Raw genomic sequence first — 19,437 nt, 5'->3', positions numbered from 1 at the left:
TCCTTTTTTTTTTTTTCCTATCTTAAACCTTTCTCTGAGCATCAATCTAATACATTCACTGTGTACATCCCTTTGACTTTTGTTATTTTTCCTGTTTTTTTTTTCTTTGCATTTATATATAATCTTAAAAACAATTCACCCATTAGCATTTAAACCAGCCATATCTGGCCCAAATATTCTACCTATTTTATGTTCAAACTGGCCAGATCCAGCCTCTCACACCTAACCTACAATGTCATTCTAAAAATGAACAGCCACATCAAAATCTTGAAGCTACAAGATACAAGAAAGTGTGTGATTATTCAAAACAATGTGAATAAATAAGCAATGCATTTGACAATAATCTGAATGCTAGAAGATTCAAAAAATTATAAGAGGTTAAAGTGAAATAATTGTATCTTACTTTCAGCTTAACTCTGTAATGCCTAAATTATCAATAAAAAATATTGATTGATCGATCTTCAGTTTATTCTTAGTTAGGCTGGAAAATGGATAATTGTGATGTTAAAAAATTAAATTTTCTATTCAGTTGGAAAAACTTGTCAATAAGTACTCAGCCACCTTGAGTATCTTTGACACTGAGTAATGCAGATTCACAGGTGATCTATAATCATAATAAAGTTTATATTTATTGTATTGAGTACTCTGTACTTTGACATATGAAACTTACTTGATCACCACACACACACACACACACACCATTTCTGAAATACAAAACGTATTCGAGCCAGTTGTCATCTGGGAAAATCTTTTTCAGAATTGTCAACAGGAGTGGCTGTGTGGTAAGTAGCTTGCTTACCAACCACATGGTTCCGGGTTCAGTCCCACTGCGTGGCACCTTGGGCAAGTGTCTTCTACTATAGCCTCGGGCCAACCAAAGCCTTGTGAGTGGATTTGGTAGGTGGAAACTGAAAGAAGCCCGTTGTATGTATATATATATATATATATATATGTGTGTGTGTGTGTGTCTGTGTTTACGTCCCCGTAACTTAGCGGTTCGGCAAAAGAGACCGGTAGAATAAGTACTATGTTTACCGAGAATAAGTCCTGGGGGTCGATTTGCTCGACTAAAAGGCGGTGCTCTAGCATGGCCCCAGTCAAATGACTGAAACAAGTAAAAGAGTTATAAAGTGAGCAAATGCAGATTTGTGACGGCAAAGAGTATATACAGCTCTTTGACAAAGCTTGACCCTTGTGACCTCACAATTAAAACATTAAGGGAGCATTCATAATACCAATTTTCATAAGAAGTAGTTAAAGGTTCAACAAAGCCTGACTCTCCTGGTTTGCAATTATATTTATACTAAATCAAGCACAGCATAAGCATATCTGCAGGAAAATTCCACAAACATGGGACATGTATAATGTCAAGAGCCACAGGAATGTGATGTTTATTAACATCTAATTGTATAAGGAACATTTCTGTCGATATGACTTGTTTCCACTTTTGTAGTTGCATTTACTTTCAATGATATTGAAAAGTTATGTTTTCAACATTATGTCCAGCTGCATTTGATTTAACCAATTCTATCCTTAGATATGGTGAAAAATGGTCATTTGAGTTTGGGAAAAATTTTAATGTGATAGAGCAAAATGGATTTCATATCACTAGCAGGGAGATAAATCCCCACTATCTCCAGCACCAGGACCACCAGATCACAATTTCAACCTTTCTTGTCCAATGATGAATGCTCAGCCGCTAGAAATAGCAGCCTGTCTCTGTCAGCGATATATAGAAAAACAGTGCCAGAACAAGCACTGGTGTTACAATTAACCGGTGGGCTTGTTAAAAAATATTAATGACAGAGAGCATTTTGTACCAAAAGCTAATGTGAGAATTTATCTCATGATATCTACCGCAGTATAGTTTTTCTAACATCCACATTCAGGTGGGAATAAATATTACCTTTCAGTATTAATACTGCCTCTGTTGCTAATATATATATTGATTTGTGTTTCTGTTAGTATCACTATTCTGCTACATCTTGGTAGACTCATAGTTTCATGTCAGGGACACCCATGGCTGTGTGCATAAATGTTTGTTTTACAACCATGTGCTTCCTGATTTGATCTCACTGCACAGTAGTACAGTGTCTTCCACTATCACCCTAGGATAACCAATACTTTGTGAAATTTGAGAGGGGAAAACCATGCAGGATGCCATTGTGTGTGTGTGATTAGAATGTCACAAAAAACAATCACAATCCCAAAAAACAACCTCCTTCGTTTTCTACAATGCCCTTCCTTGTATCTGGTAAACTTGCAAGGCCCCTCTTCCAAAATTCACTTGTCCATAGCAAAAAATACTCTTCCAGTACTGTTCTGACCTCATCTACAGAGTTCATATTTTTCCGTCCAAATGATTTTGCAGAATAAATGATAATCAGATGGGTCAATGTCCAATGAATATCGTGGGTGGGTCATCATTTTCCATTCAAACTATTCCAGCCTTTGGAATGTCATCTTTACTGTATGTGGCCGAGCATTATCCAGATGAAAGAAAACCTTTCATTTGAAACCAAAGATGGTCGTTTTTCTTCTAGCGCTGACTTAAGCCGCTCAAGCTGCTCACAGTAGATCTCCTTTGTTATCGTTTGGTTTGGATTTAAAAGTTCAAAGAGGACTAAACCTTTCATATCCCACCAAACAGATAACAACACCTTACATGGATGAAGACCTTCTTTAGCCTGGGGTGCCAGTGTTTCTCCTTTTCCCTACCTACTGTCTTCAGCATTTGACATTTTTATAGAGAACCCATTTCTCGTCACCAGTCACTATTCAATCCCAAAAAGGTTCATTCGTGAGATGTGGCAGCAAAGAAGAGCACACATTCACTCTCTGCATGCGATTAGACTCGGAAAGTTTGTGAGGAACCCATTGACCCAATTTGCTGACTTTTCCAATGGCACGCAGCTGTTGATGATTAGTTGAATGACCAAATCCAAGCTTCTCTGTTAGTTCCTCAACAGTTACAATGGGATTTTGTTCCACCAGGGTTTGCAGGATGTCCTCATCAAGCTCTACAGATCGTCCAGGATGAGGCTCATCTTCTAGGCTGTAGTTTTTAGCTCAGAATTTCTGGAACCAGTGTTGACACTTGCTTACACTTATTGTCCGATCTCCATAATTAATATTCCTTGCACTTTCCGTTGCGTTGTTGCCTTTATTGAACTCACAAAGCTAAAAATATGCTGAATATGCTCCTTTGTCACTTCCACTACAGCTTTGAAAAAATAACTGTTAAAATCGAACTGCACTCTTCAAAACTTGCACTAAGAATAAGGACAAGATAAAATTACTACCTGCTTTTATAGGAAGTTGATGCAGGTAGTCTATCCTGTCCCCAACGACTTTTGGTTCATGCAGTTGAAAATAGCTGCATTATTTATGGAATGACCCAATACTTTGTGGTATTTAATCTGCTTGATTTGCACAGACACTTTTGACATGAGAAATGAACTGAACCAGTGATAAAGCCTGTTAACCTATAATCAGCAATATAATTATAAATAAATTAACCCATTGATTCAGCTACCCTAATAATTTATAATATGAAATATCTATGTCATCTTATGCATATACTCTTTTATGTGTTTCAGTCATTTGACTGTGGCCATGCTGGAGCACCGCCTTTAGTCGAAGAAATCGACCCCGGGACTTATTCTTTGTAAGCCTAGTACTTATTCTATCGGTATCCTTTACCGAACTGCTAAGTTACAGGGACGTAAACACACCAGCATCGGTTGTCATGCGATGTTGGGGGACAAACATATACACACACATACATATGCATATATATGATGGGCTTCTTTCAGTTTCCGTCTACCAAATCCACTCACAAGGCTTTGGTCAGCCCAAAGCTATAGTAGAAGACACTTGCCCAAGGTGCCACGCAGTGGGACTGAACCCGGAACCATGTGGTTGGTAAGCAAGCTACTTACCACACAGCCACTCCTGTGCCTATATGATGAAATATGAACTGCATCCTGTTTCACAAGAGCTTTTTGAGGGCTGACAGCTGGCTCCAGTTTCATTGCATGAAGCAGATAAGAGGGGGCAGGGGTTATTATTCTTTTAATGTTTACTTCCTGCAAAAGGGTTGTTCCCTCTTCTAGTCTTTGTAGGCTTTCTGAGAGACTACAGAGAACAACCATTCTGGTTTATGTTGAATTGAACATTTGAAAGTGAATGTCTACTGGGAAAATGTGAATGGAGTATAAATTTCAGAGAACTAAAGCTCTGGTGGTGTTGAAGGATAGGTTGGGGTGAGATAAGTAACTTGCCCTGAAGTGTGAGATATAGTAGAGGAGAAACTGATGAAGGTGATATGCAACTAGCTACTTCAGAGAAGCAGAAGCATGGTAGTAATAACAAAATAGGGCAGAGAAAGGAGATGTTGCATCTTTGGGCCAGATACTACAGTGTGATGGCCTTCATTTTGAGGTTTGTGCGCTTTGTAGCAGCAGTGCCCCAGATCGTAAAACAGTATTTCCTATGTAGATTCTTTGACTGGTTCCCTAGATTATGGTCAATAGCATTTGACTCCAGTATTTTTTTCTGTCAGCAGGTATTTATGAAACCTGGGCAGTAATTGAAGTCTGAATGTAGCCCATAAATTCCTCAATGCATTTTACATGATACTCTACCAGCTCTGCTATCTGCCCACCAATACAGAATACAAGTCTGTCTTTACTAACAGTTTGAGGATTTGTTGGGGGTGATCACAGCTGATATTCTGGTCAAACCAAGGAAACTATGTTTCAATTCGTTTCTCCAGTTCTCATGCTATCTGTTGATCACAACTCCTAACAAAAATATTGCTGGGGTTCTTTCCTCTCCCCACCCCACCCCTCGTGACAGGAGGTGAGATTTGAACCCAGGAAAATTCCATAAAGCATCCTCTATCGTGCTCTGACAATTCTGCTAATCCATCACTGAAAGGATGAAAGATTGTTGACCTTGGTGGGGCTTGAACTCAAAACTCTAAGAGTGTAAAGAAATATTGCAAAGCATGCTATCTAACAATGTAACAACTCTGTTGGTAGTACATCACCTATAATATGGTACATTTTCCTAATAGCTGGGCAAACTATGTCCAGAAACACAACAAGACACCACTACAGTAGACCTAAAATTATGGTCCCACTTCTGTAAAGTCAGTTTATGTTGATCAGTGATGTTTTAATTTGTATTCTTACTCCAACCACATCTTCTTGTTGTCTAGATCTGAGTGAACCCTGATCCAGCGTAACTATGGTCAGAGACATTCTAGTCTTTTACTTGTTTCAGTCATTAGAATGTGGCCATGCTGGAAGAATTTTAGTCACACAAATCGACCTCAGTACTTTTTTCTGTTAAAGCCTGATACTTATTCTATCAGTCTCTTGCCAAACAGTGTACTCTAATCTGACCTGGGCTGGTTGTAGACCTAGTGGGACCTCTACAATATTGCTAATTCAAAACATAAGATAATAAAGAGTGCCTCATTTCATCTAGGGATCCAAAACAGTTTGAAGTGGCCCCAAAGATTTTTAATGGCCTTGGTGGATTCAGGGGGACTCAGTTAAATTTAATGAATTTTTAGCTCTAAAATGACCCAATAGACCAAAAGAGGGTTTGATAAATTTAATAAAACTGTGTTGAATGAAAAAACATTTAAACAAGTAAAAAAAGAATTACAAATGATTTGTTTCATTGCTATAAATATTTTTTTTTAATTTTTAACTCCAACTTTTAGGCTTTGAGTTAGAGGGACTCCTGAGCCATAGCTTGTATTGGCCCATACATTAAGTCCAACCCTGCATCTGACCTATGATAGCATGGAAATGTAGACGATGAAATGATAATGATGAGTTAACCTTTAGCATGCTGTAGGTACAGCATGTCGCCATGTGAGTTTTCTCCCTCTCAATGGGATACAATGTGCCTAAGCATACTAATATGTCAACATGACATTTTCTCTAATTGGCAAATGAAATAGCATTGTTTTCTTATTTGTTGGTCATATATTGAATCTCCATTCTTACTCTCTCTCTCTCTCTCTCCCTCCCCCCTCTCTCTCTCTCTCCATTTCCTGTTTCTCTTTCTTCTCACTCCTCTGAACACATTATTCATGTACATACATCGCTCTTATATTAACAAATTTTATAATATAAAAAGATGTTCATTGTTAATTAATTAATTAATTTGTTTTAATTATTATACAGGCATGGCTGTGTGGTTAAAGAGTACAATTTCCTAACCACACGTTTCCAAATTTGATTACACTACACATCTTAAGCAAGTGTCTTCTGTCTGAATCTCAGGCTAACTAGTGACAATTGCTTTGTGAATTTTGGTAAACAGCAGCTCGTCATATATACATATGTGTGTATATATATATATATATATATATATATCCAACTCCTCATATATATCTGGTTTATCACATGTTTCATCATCAGATCATTGAACAAACTGCCTTATTGTGTTTTGTCGCTTTATGCAAAGGTGAATTCAGTTGTTCCGTAAATAGAAGAGATAAATATAATCAACTGAGAAATCTCTTGAAGGTGATGCCAAAGTATCAGTGTAGCCCTGAGACACCATCACCAGTTGTCAAGCAATGGTGTGGGACAAACAGACGCAAAGACGTACACATATACGACTGGCTACTTTCGGTTTCCCTCTACCCAATCCACCGACAAGGCTTTGGTCAGCCTGAAGCTATAGTAGAAGACACTTGCGCAAGGTGCCACACAGTAGGACTGAGTCCAGAACCATGTGGTTGAGAAGCAAACTTCTGAACACACAGTCATCTCTGCGTCTATACACAGCTACGCCTGTAACTATATATATATATCTTATTTTTGTTTCTTTAAAGGAATGTGAAGAACATCCAGAAACTTAGTCAAAAGGAACTAGAATTGGGTTTAGTTGGCAAAAAATCTTGGCACGACCAGTACAAAGACAGTGCCTGGATATTTATTGGTGGACTCCCTTATGATTTGACAGAAGGAGATGTGATCTGCGTATTTTCACAGTAAGTCTTATGTTTGGTCTGTGTGTGTGTGTGTGTGTGTTGAATGTAAGATGTATTACACTGTGTAATAAAATTGTAATAGTTTTTTTGTGTTTGGTCAGTAAATGTTATTTTCTATTTGCTTCTATCTAGAAATTGAAGGAAATGATTATTATTCCCTTTAAACTTGATTACTTGATTCTTCAAGTGGAAAGCTAACTCCAAAAGTATTTTCTGACATTGTTTCTAATGAAACAAAATGCCAATGTATTTCTATTAATTTTTTAAATAATCGAAAATTTAGAAGGATTTAACTATATTTGCCATTATAACTTAGTCACTATATTTGGGACATAACTTAATCCTTTCATTACCATATTTCTGTTGAAATATGTTGCCTTTGTTTCAATTACTTTTGAATGTAATGAGGCATTTAGTAAAATAACTTCGTCATAATCTGAATGCTAAAGGGTTAGATCAGGAATTTTGCATCTGAGAATCGGAGTTCCGAGGTGGGTTGGTATCAAAAGGGTTAATGGGTTCTTGCATGTAAAATTATGGTGTAATGTTTCAGTTTAAATATGAATGTGACACGTAAAAAGCACCCAGCACACTTTCTTAAGTGGTTGGCATTAGGAAGGGCATCCATCCATAGAAACCATGACACAACAGACAATTGGAGTCTGGACAGCTCCATGTCAAACTGTCCAACCCATGCCAGCATGGAAAGCAACCCAACTGAAACTAGCTCTGGCTCTAAGTACAAATGTCTTGTTTTCATAAGTTTTGAATTAAAATCTTCCCCCAAACCTTAGTCACAATCTATGTTCCTAACACTAACTTAACGATAACTAAGTTATTTTACTAAATTCTTTATTATATTTAAAATTAATTGAAAGAAACACAGAGCATCTCAGAATATATACAGTAACAAAAGGGTTAAATGATGATAATATTGATGAAGTTTTGTATTCTAGAACCAAGAAAATGGAAATGTCTGAGTTTATAACATAACAGTTAATCACTTGGTCAACACAAACTCCCTGATTCATTGTTATTTCATTGATGTCTAATTTTAGATATGGTGAAGTTGTGAACATTAACCTGGTTCGGGATAAGAAAACTGGTCAGTCATTGGGCTATGGCTTTCTCTGCTATGAAGACCAAAGAAGTACAGTTCTGGCTGTTGACAACCTTAACGGTATAAAGGTAAGTGAACTACTCCTCCATACCTATGATTTTATCAAATATTAGCACAAACCAGTGAGCTTATCACCACGTGGTCCCTTGATTGATCCACATTACTCCATAAGGATCATAGGGCCGATTCTCTGGTGTATATATTCCTCCTTGGACATTTTGAATTAATCAAGCATTATCTTGTGGCTTTGAGAGTTCAATGATGTGATTGTTTTATTTTTAGAATGAGATTGTAAGTTAGGTACGATAAGCCAGATCAAGATAGTTTGAACATAAAACAAGTAGAATATTTGGGCCAGACATGGCTGTTTTAAATGCTAAAAGGTTAAATCTTCTCATAAGATATTGAAAATCTTTTTTGCTTTTTTTTCAAGCCCTTTTCTTTCTTTTTTCCATGTATTGTAGATACTAAGTCGCACAATACGGGTAAACCATGTTGAAAATTACCGACAACCAAAAGATACTGGGGAAGAGAGCAACACTGTGAAGAAATTACGGATTGAAGGTTGTGCTCCTAAAATTCAAGACTCCTCGTCTTCAGAAGAAGGGGAAGTCAAAGATTCCCCTCCCTCTCCGCCAAAAAGAACAAAGAAAGGTAAAACAGATTGAAATGATTCTAAATTACACACATACAGGAAACAGATCATATACAGGGTGTCCACAAGGTCTGGGTACATGGAGTAAATAAAATCATAACATAAACAATTAAATATAAGAAATTAATAATTTCTTAAAGTGTGTGTTAATCTCCATGTACCCAGACTTTGTGGACACCCTGTGTATATATATATATATATATATATATATATACACACACATACAAGCTAGTTCTATCAATACACCATACTTAATCTATGTGCATAGTTGAAAAGCCAGAAGTTGCAGTTTTCGTCTGGGAAGATGTCGTCATCATCATTTAATGTTTGTCTTTCGTGCTGGCATGGGTTAGACATTTTCACAGGATCTAGTGAGTTGTAGGACCCATGCCAAGGGTTCAGCATGGTTTCTACAGTACGATGCCCTTCCTAATGCCAACCAGTTTGTGCTGGGAGCTTTTTTTCATGCCACTGACACTAGTGAGACCACCAAGTAACTTGCAATATCAGAAAAGGAAAAGAGAAATGCCCCTTCAGCTAATTGGGAGTATTTGAGCAGGTGGGGCCTCTCAACACACACAGAATTATAAAATATTTAGATATCAGTAAATTAATAGGGGTTTTTCTTTCTTTCTTTCTTTCTTTCTTCTAACCAGTATCATTTACCATTGAAATCATCAATGCAATATCAAGTGCATGATAACTCCAGTCCTGCTCAGAATCAATAAAAACCTAGACATCACATAGACAGAAAGCCTTTGTAAATGATCCTGAAATATTGCTCTAATCATTTTATCTATGTCCTGTGTATCTTTCTCTAATTAAAAGATTAATAATATCACACAATTCTGACTCACTACTTGAAGCATTAACTGTTATGCTCAAAAACTGAAAGCAGCAAAACGAAAATCCAGAGAAAATCCCAATTCATAAAATGTAAAAATTAAAACACTTGAAAGACATATATATATAAATTTTTAGTTGAGTGAATCAACCCAGTACTTTTTTTTTTAAACCTCGTACTTATTCTGTTGGTCTCTTTTGCCAAATTGCTAAGTTATAGTTGTAAACACACCACCACCAGTTGTCAAGCAGTGGGCGGGGGAGCAAAGAGACACACATTCATATATCGGTCTATATGTGTGTATGTGGCCGTTGCCAGAACCGCCTGACTGGCCTTCGTGCCATAAAAGCACCCACTACACTCTCGGAGTGGTTGGCTTTAGGAAGGGCATCCAGCTGTAGAAACTCTGCCAAATCAGATTGAAGCCTGGTGTAGCCATCTGGTTTCACCAGTCCTCAGTCAGATCATCCAACCCATGCTAGCATGGAAAGCGGACGTTAAACAGTGATGATGATATAAACCTGTCATATATATATGACAGATTTCTTTCAGTTTCATCTACCAAATCCACTCACAGGGCTTTGGTTGGCTCAAGGCTATAGTAGAAGACACCTGCCCAAGGTGTTACGCAGTAAGACTGAATCTTGAACCCAAGTGGTTGGTATGTGAGCTTCTTACCACACTGCCACGCCTATGCCTATATATATATATGTATATACATATAAAACACACACACACACACACCTATTTATTATCATTAATATCTTATCATCGACTCTTCCATGCTTGCATGGGTTGGACAGAATTTGTTGACACAGATTTTCTATAGCCAGATATCGTTTCTTATCTCCAACCCTTTCCTGTTTCAAGATGAATGAAAGACTCCACTTGCATGACAATAACATTTGTTTTCAACTATCACACGATTTCATGGCAAGGAGGCAGTAACACACACACACATGACAAGCTTCTTTCAGTTTCCATCAATAGAAATCACCGAAAAAAGTTTTGATCAGAACCATGTATTTAGGAAGCAAGCTTCTTACCCATGGTGTTTTATTTTTTTTAACTTCTTGAAAATATATATTGTTTCTGATGATATTAATTCACCTATTTCTATTTTCAGATAAACTTGAACGCAAAATTCGGAAAAAGTCCAAAAAGCGCAAGAAAAAGAAATCTGAATCCAAAAGAGAAGATTCGGATGATTCTTCGTCTAAATCGAGCAGTAATTCTCAAGTTGGTGCAAGTTCCGGTGCTTATGTATCCGATGTTGAAGTAACTCACAGAGGCCATGCAGAATCTCCAAATTCAACCATGAACAAGTATTCGCAACATCCTGTCCCCTCCCGCAGAACAAACAACAACAACAACCTAAGCACGAAGGCACCGTTTTGCCCCAAGCGGAAATACAATGACTGCAATGAAAAATACGATTCCAAGTCACGGTTTGTAGCCTCGTCTTCATCAAATACGTATGGAGATGCTGGCAACCGTGTCCGCCCACAGGACAACAGATTTGACGGCCGGAGAGAATACAGCAGGAATAACAATGATAGGTTTACCAATTCGTGGAGCAACAGATTTGACGGGGTACGACACACTACCTACGGGATTCGTTCACCACACAAAGAGAGACAAGAATTCAGAGATTATGAACAAGACGAGTACAGGGAAGAGGTGAGGGAGTCTGACCGAGTGTCCAGGTATTCAACGCGTGGCGAGAGCTATCGTGGCCGAGAGGATGTCTATGCACGGCGTGAGTCTGGCTATGGGAGAGGAACCTATCCATCGAGGGGTGGAGGTGTTTATGTACAACGAGAAGGTGGCTATCCGCCACGGGAAGGCGGTACCGGCTTACTCAGAGATCCTGTCTTTCCTCCAAGAGACCCCAACTATGCCCATAGAGGAGGAGAAACTGGGTTCCCTCAACGGGACAGCAATTATCAACCGAGAAACTCCGGTTACTCTCAGAGAGACGACAATTATTCTAGAGACAATCGACATGGGAAAAGAGACGAGAGCTATTCACAGCGAGACGGAAGGTTTCAGTCAAGAGACACCGGTTACCTGCAGAGAGAAACAACAAACTACAGACAAAGAGGCACTCTTTACGTGGAGCGGGAACGTGTTTACCCGCAAAGAGACAGAAATTACACGGAAAGGATCCGTACTGGTACAGAGAGAAGTCGGAACTATTCTGATGGGCCAAGCACAGACCACGTGAGGGTTGGTGGGGAAGACTATCGCAGAGAACGATCGTATCGACTCAGTGATGACTCTAGGGAACGCAACTACAACAGGAAACCCGAGTATGAGCGTGACAGAAAACGCAGCGACCGGCCTTATGAAAGGAGAGAGCGATAGCCTTTATCAGAGACCTTAGGATTTTAAACAGAAACAAAAACAAAATTGAAATTTCTATTAAAAAAAATCAACAAAAAGCATGTTATATAAAATTTGTTAGCTTTCTAAGATGACCTTGATTATAATTTATTGAAAGCTAAGTAAATCTGGTTTTATACAAGCAAAAGAAAAAGAATACAACCTTCCAGTGAAAAGATTTCATATTGTTTCTTAAATCATTATGGTTACATGGTAGTGTTAACCACCATCTCCCTGTCACCCCACCTCCCACCTTTCACACATGCATATTTTTCATGTTGAAAAAAATTTTTTTTTTTTTCAAAAATATACATTGATGGATATCATTAGGCACATGCACACTCAGTTACATACACACACACAAACATCTGTTTCTGTGTCAGCAAAAAATTTTTTAATCTTCTGTGACTTCAGAAGAAAAAAAACTAAGACTTCTTTGAATAAATAGTTTATTTACAGAACTAAAGTGCAAAGAATGGAGATTCTTAGATTGATTAAAAAAACTCTCATCAATTCATAAACTCTCTCTCTTTCTCTCTCTGTGCTGATGTGTGCATTTTAAACTAATGCTATTTCACTACATTTTAATTTTCACATCATCTTTTTATATATATATAGTGTCCATAGGCGCAGGCAAGAGTTATTTATGTTTATTACAGCTGGCACCTTAGATCTAGTTATTCAAGTTTCACATTCCCTATTCTCAGGCTATATCCTGTCTGATTCTTCATTGTCATCGTCATCATTTAACGTCCACTTTTCCATGGTTGGTTCCTCTTCCTGTTGCCAACCCTCACCTGTTTCTGAACAAGAGGGAATATTGTTCCCAAAGCTAAACATGTCTTTTCACTGAAGACTGGAAAAGATCAACCCTGCTTGTATGACCAGTGATGCTCATTTACAACCATCAAGTTATGTCTAGACAAGGGTACACACACACATGATAAGCTTCTCATAACAAAAAAAAATTATTTGAAAATGAATTAAAAACCCAAATGAAAAAATATGAATAAGGAATAACATTTGGACAAAAAAAGATAGGATCGTCATGGCTGGAATACCTAAATTATCAGTCTGTGTGATCACAGCTGGCCTATGACTGTACAACAATCAAGATGCTGAAGCAGTGTTTCACAAACTTTTGTCTCTGTCATCCAATTTCTTTGGCTAACAAATTTTTAATGTCACTCCACTGCTATGATTCATCTAAATTATATACACCACATATGCAATATTTGTACGCACAGCTAAAGTCAGGTCTTTACCTAAAGAACAGATGTAGTGGTCATCCTTATATATAGTTGGGAACAAGAAATTCAAATAACTAAATGTGAGGCACCAGCTGTGATAACCTATATATATATAGTCAACAGATGAGATCCATAGATCCTCAGTATAGAAAACATTTAGTTGACAAATGATTCGAACTTAGGCTCCGATGTCTTTATGAGGGACCAATTCCACGGGGTAAAGAGTGGCTATAAAACAAATCCAAGTGATCAGATATGGAAGGAATTATGCAAATGAACAAATTATATATAACAACTTGGACTTAATATACAAAATACATATATATATAATAAATTTGCAATAAAGGAGAGTAGAGATTTATATCCAGTTTTATTCAGCAGTTAATTATGAAAAGAAATAATTAACTGCTGAATAAAACTGGATGTAAGTCTCTATTCTCCTTTATTATAAATTCATTATTTTCTCTACCAGAAAGATGCAGTTTCTATAGAGACATATGGATTTACCGATGTGAAGACAGACTGAAGTTAGTAAATCAAACTAACTGGAGTTTTTTATACACTTACAGAAGTTAGCCAGCATTAATAACTGGTACATGCGACTATAGTGCCCACTTGGATTCTGTATCCCTACCAACCATAATTTGGAAACGTGTGTGTGTGTGTGTGCACACGTGCAAGCATATTAGAAAGCAAAGCCTGAAGATTTTCAGACAAATACTTAAGTATAAATATATAGATGTTAATATCTTAATCGGTCGAATTTATGCAGAGTTACAAATGACAGAGAAAATTCAAGGGGAGGCAGGAAGTAAGGTGTTACAAGTCCAACAGCTATTTCTGGGGGCTCTGAGATCCGTCATAATGTTGGTAGATTTAGTTCACCAGAATATGCAGCCAGTAACAGAAGCAAATAAATAGTGGATAAATTGAGCTTCCATCGTCAGGGTAGAAAATGCATGTATAAATATATAGATATTTTTATATCAAATCCAAGGTGTTATATCTAATTTGTTTATCTGCATAATTGCCTCTCTCTCTCTCTCTCTACATATATATATATATATTAATCATAGGGCAGCAAAATAAATTTTAGAAATTTAATCTACCACCAGTGGTCCAGCGAGAATAAAAAATTAGTCAATAGACTACATATATATTATTCATTTAAAATATAGAGATGCCTATAATAGGACATCTACCCGCTAGAAAGAGTAGCAAAAAACTCTATACCACAAAAATAGGGATAATTTCGAAAGAGAATGAAAAATAAAAACATTTTTACCAGTCTACACTCTGTACCATAGTTTCCAGCTATTTAGCTAGATAAAATTATATCTAGTTTTTTGCTACTCTTTCTAGCGGGTAGATGTCCTATTATAGGCATATATATATAGTAGTTGTAAGTCTCTGCTTAAGTCTCTCAGTGAGATTTAGAAATGGATCATTTCTAATTTTTGTAATCAGTGAATGTGTTTCACTAGAAATATATATGTTTACGAGAGCTTGACAGGCATCTTCAGCCAGCTAGTCATGCTACTTCAGGCTGATGACAAGCAAAACCTCAGAAACATGTCCCTGAATGCAGGCTAGGCTGGGTGGAGGTGCTTGTCTCCCCCTCGTAAGCATAAGGACACAGGAAATGTGTCAAGGCCGACAGGAAGCAGTCCAGCTTCCTAGGGCTAAATAGCAGTAGTATGATTCCCTTATTGGGACTGTCACATTAAGTTGACAGTATACAACTGCTTTATCAAGTCTCTCTGAGAGATTTAGAAATGGATCATTTCTAATATATATATATATATAAAAGTAAGACCACTTTTTAGACACAGTCCGTGCAAACGTTCCAAGAGTCCAAGAAGTTTCTGTGCATGAATTTGTTTTGGGTGGATAAAATGTTGCACAGCACTAAACCCTTTTTTCAGAGCAATCATCTATAAAACCATTGGCACGACAGAGGTTGAGATGACCAGAGACTAGCTGCATTTCAGTGGTGGGGTGTACGAGTTTACATTCTCTTCGAAGGAAAATCTAACAGTTACTAGGGGTGCTTCACTCCTGGTGGTTCTTGTGGTAATTAGCCCTAACAGGTGCTACTACTTTGGGTCAGTGTAGATCTGGGGACAATAATGGAAAAGCCCTTGAACTCCCACACCGGGGCCCCACTATTAGAGACATTGTAGGGTAGATGTGAGAGGTCAGATTTGGGCAGGATATGGATGCTAATCCTTCAGCATTCAGATTACTCTGTCGAATGCAATGCTTATTTATCCACATTGTTTTGAATTAATCAGTCATTATCTTGTAGCTTCAAGATTTCAATGATGTGAATGTTTATATTTAGAATGACATTGTAGGGTAGGTGTGAGAGGCAGGATCTAGCCATTTTGAACATAGAACAGGTAAGCCAATTGGGTCGGATATGGGCCAGATATGGCCCGTTTAAATACTAAAGGGTTAGAAGTTATTCTTAAAAATATTAGATGTTATATTGGTAAAGTAGAAAACCTTAATTATGATAAAATATTTTTCTTTGATTTAAAGAAATCGAGGTATAATGTTAAAATGATTAGGGCTGGTCTAGATCTTAACTGCAAAAAAAGGAAGAAACATTAGTCAGAATACAATCTTAGTATAATTGTAGATACATGTGGAAATTCAAAAAATGCCCTTTACATTTTGTGAGTTCAAATCCTGGCAAGGCTGTCTTTGCCGCTTATCTTTCCAAGGGATTAACACATAGAACCAGTCAAGTACTGGGATTTAGTATAAGTCAATATTTCTTGACCTTAAAAATTTTGTGGCCTTGTGCCTATGTTAGAAATTGTTATTATAATAATGATCCTTTTTTTTACTATAGGCACGAGGTCTGAAATTTGGGGAGAGGGGCTAGTCAGTTTCATTGATCCCAGTACTTGTACTTATTTCATTGACCCCCCCTCCAAAAACAAAAAAGAATGAAAACCAAAGCCTACCTTTGCTGAATTTGAACTCAGACCATAGAGATAGGTGAAATGCCACTGAGCACTTTATCCAGTGTGCTAACAATTCTGCCAGTTTTCCACCTTAATAATATTAATAGTGGTGTCAGATTTTGGGGCAGGGTTTAGTTGATTACATCAACCCCCAGGATAGACTGGTACTTGTTTCATTGATTCCCCTACAAGGATGAAAAGCAAAGTTAACTTTGACAGAATTTGAACTCAGAACATGAAAATGGACGAAGTGCTGCTAAGCATTTTTGTTCAGCATGCTTGCAATTCTGCCAGCTTTACCACCTTAATAATAATAATAACAATAATAATAATAGTAATAGTAGTAGTAATAATAATAATTCAATAACAGTTATTAATATTCTTCATATTTGTTTTTCAACATCCAAGCCATTCTTCTTCCTGATATAAGGGGAGAAAATTTCATGTAAATACCATAGTTTGGACTTATTTCTTCATATTTTTAAATATATATATATATATATATATATATATATATATATATATATATACACACACATATATATATATATAGAAAAATAATAAAAGTCAGTTTATAATTTTATAAAAGATACGTCATTGCTGTTGATAGATTCTTTATGAACGAAAAGTTGTTGTTTTTTTTCCCGCTTTCAATGCTTCTTATTTTGTTTGTTTGCTTATTAAAACTTCTTCATTTTTTATTTATTTTTTTTTATGGTAAGTTTGCTTTGGATATGTTCTGTCCTGTCATGTCTTCACTTTTGGACTAGGACTGACTTTTGGGTTTCGTTTTAATCTCAACAAATGAGGTTCGTTCGTTTGGTTAATCAACAAGGGATTGTGCAACTGTTTGCATCACACCTCAAGTACTGTTAATTTGTTCTGAGTATGCGTCTATTTGTGTCTGTGTGTGTTATATGTCACTTGTTTCCATCATTAGACTGTGGCAATGCTGGGGCACCACCTTGAATGATTTTGTTTAATAACACCCCAGTATTTACTTAAAGTTTAGCACTTATTCTATCAGTCACCCATGCTGAACTGCCAAGGTACATGGATATAAACAAACCAACAACAGTTGTCAAGCAGTGTCAGTAGACAAAATACACACACACACACATGATGGGCTTCTTTCAGTTTCCATCTTAACAAATCCACTCTCAAGGCTTTGGTCAGCCCAAGGTTATATAGTAGAAGGCATTTGCCCAAAGTGTCACTCAGTGGGGCTGAACCCAAAACCATGTGGTTGGGATGCAAACTTTTTACCACACAGCCATGCTTGCATAAATATTTATTAACATATCTTTTGCTAGATTTAGTCATTGGACTGCAGCCATGCTGGAGCACCAACTTTTAGTCACACAAGCCAACCCCAGGACTTATTCTTTGTAAGCCTAGTACTTATTCTATCGGACCTTTTTGCCGAACCGCTAAGTTACAAGAACATAAACACCAACATCGGTTGTCAAGCAATTGTTGGGGGACAAACACAGACACAAACATATTCATACATATATATATATATATATATATATATATATATATGATGGGCTTCTTTCAGTTTCTGTCTACCAAATCCACTCACAAGGCTTTGGGTGCAACGCAGTGGGACTGAACCTGGAACCATGTAGTTAGGAAGCAAGCTTCTTACCATACAGCCATGCATTGTTCAAATAAGAATTTTTTTTTTTTTTTTTTTCATTCTAGACGAATACAAAGCCAACAACTCCAACTAGCAGCTGATTTGTTGATTGGGAAATGTTAGCAGTTACAGCCCAGCTACAAATGATGATGTCACTGTCTGTAGCAGTAGCTCAGAGTAGATTGTAAGCATTGACATACACAAGGAACTATTACCACTGCTGGCAACAAAGCTCTTTTAGTCAGAAGGAAGAGCAAATAATTGTATCTCACATGTTTTAAAATTGCAATGCTGCATGGTAGCAAAACATGGGCCTAGAATGCAGAGGACATAAGTGTGCATTAAAAATAAGGTACAAATGTGTTAAGAGAGGAAAATGAGCATAACAGGAATCAGGTATTGTGTGCACAAATATTGTGCTGGTATGGATAGGTGTTGCATATAGATGAGAACAACTAATATAAAGAAGTACTAATCACTTAATGTGGATAGAGCTTTTGCAAGAAGGAGGCCCAAGAAGACATAGAATAAAGTCATGAAGGCCGAACTTCACAGAAGAGATGACAAAGGACCTGGATGACTGATATGCAGTATACAAGAAAACCTGCCCATCTTGGCAAAACTGAAATTCTGGAAGCATAATATAAATATATAAATGTGCACAGCTGGGGCTCCTTGCCCAATTTTTTCTTCAAACCGTCCCCACCACCCATTATCTCTCTATTACTGGCCCCTCCTTTACCAGTCGAACTGCAGTGCCCTCAAAATGTGACCAGACCTGTGTACCTCACCAGCTTTTCCCTGGTACCACTTGTCTTTCTTATTACTCAGAACGTTTTTACTTCTTAATACTGTCCTTCTCCACTCACATTTCACATTGATCATCTTTTTATACCATGACACTATCTCTCCTTTTCCACCACTATGCATCTTACACTCTTACCATGCACTTCACCTACCTTCCCTCACCACCACCACCACACAGCCCACTTTCTCTCACCCCTCCTCAGTTTACTGTTCATTATTACAAATCTGCAGCTCTTCACACCCTACTCCTTTCTGTATTACCAATCATCTCTCCCTTTACCTCCCCCTAACTCATTATTTGTCACTCCCCCAAACCTTATCCATCATTCAATAAGGCGGCGAACTGGCAGAAAGGTTATCCATCATTCAGTACATTCACCTTTCGACTCAACCCAATCTCTGCAGTCATCACCTACTCTTCTTTATCTTCCCTAAATAACATCTTTCAACATTTGTTCTTCATTCATTATATTTCCCATCTCTCACTCATATCAATGCAGCTCCTATTCATCTACAGTCCATATTCTACCCCCACTCACCTCATACCCTAAGGGTTCACCCTCAACAAGTCCGTCTCACCACTGATATTTTATCTCTTTTTTTACAATGTGAGTAGCCATGCAGCTCCTCTCTGGCAAGAAACCTGTTCTGTTCTGGTCCCTTCTCTCATACTTTAACCTCTCATCTCACACAAAGCTGTCCCCTCTCAGAGAAAACCTTCGTCTTGCAAGCTTTGTG

At 37.4% G+C, this 19,437-nt stretch overlaps 1 protein-coding gene across 3 annotated transcripts in view; it reads left to right on the top strand.

The window, feature by feature from the left end:
• The window catches only part of LOC106883315 (RNA-binding motif protein, X-linked 2), a 27,199-nt gene extending 14,653 nt beyond the window's left edge, over positions 1 to 12,546 (top strand). For 2 of the 3 annotated variants that reach the window (XM_014934278.2, XM_014934277.2), the window contains exons 2-5: positions 6,863 to 7,021; positions 8,080 to 8,209; positions 8,606 to 8,795; positions 10,767 to 12,546. In XM_014934278.2, coding sequence (XP_014789764.1) covers positions 6,863 to 7,021; positions 8,080 to 8,209; positions 8,606 to 8,795; positions 10,767 to 12,007 — 1,720 coding nt within the window. In that variant the 3' untranslated portion in view covers positions 12,008 to 12,546. Of the gene's footprint in view, positions 1 to 3,536; positions 3,668 to 6,862; positions 7,022 to 8,079; positions 8,210 to 8,605; positions 8,796 to 10,766 lie in introns of those variants that run through there. The other variant, XM_052976773.1, reaches the window with a different exon arrangement.
• The last annotated feature ends 6,891 nt before the right edge of the window (positions 12,547 to 19,437 follow it).

This window comes from Octopus bimaculoides, chromosome 25 (assembly GCF_001194135.2).
Source record: "Octopus bimaculoides isolate UCB-OBI-ISO-001 chromosome 25, ASM119413v2, whole genome shotgun sequence".
Taxonomy (NCBI): domain Eukaryota; kingdom Metazoa; phylum Mollusca; class Cephalopoda; order Octopoda; family Octopodidae; genus Octopus; species Octopus bimaculoides.
This window is presented reverse-complemented; position numbering and strand designations above follow the sequence as displayed.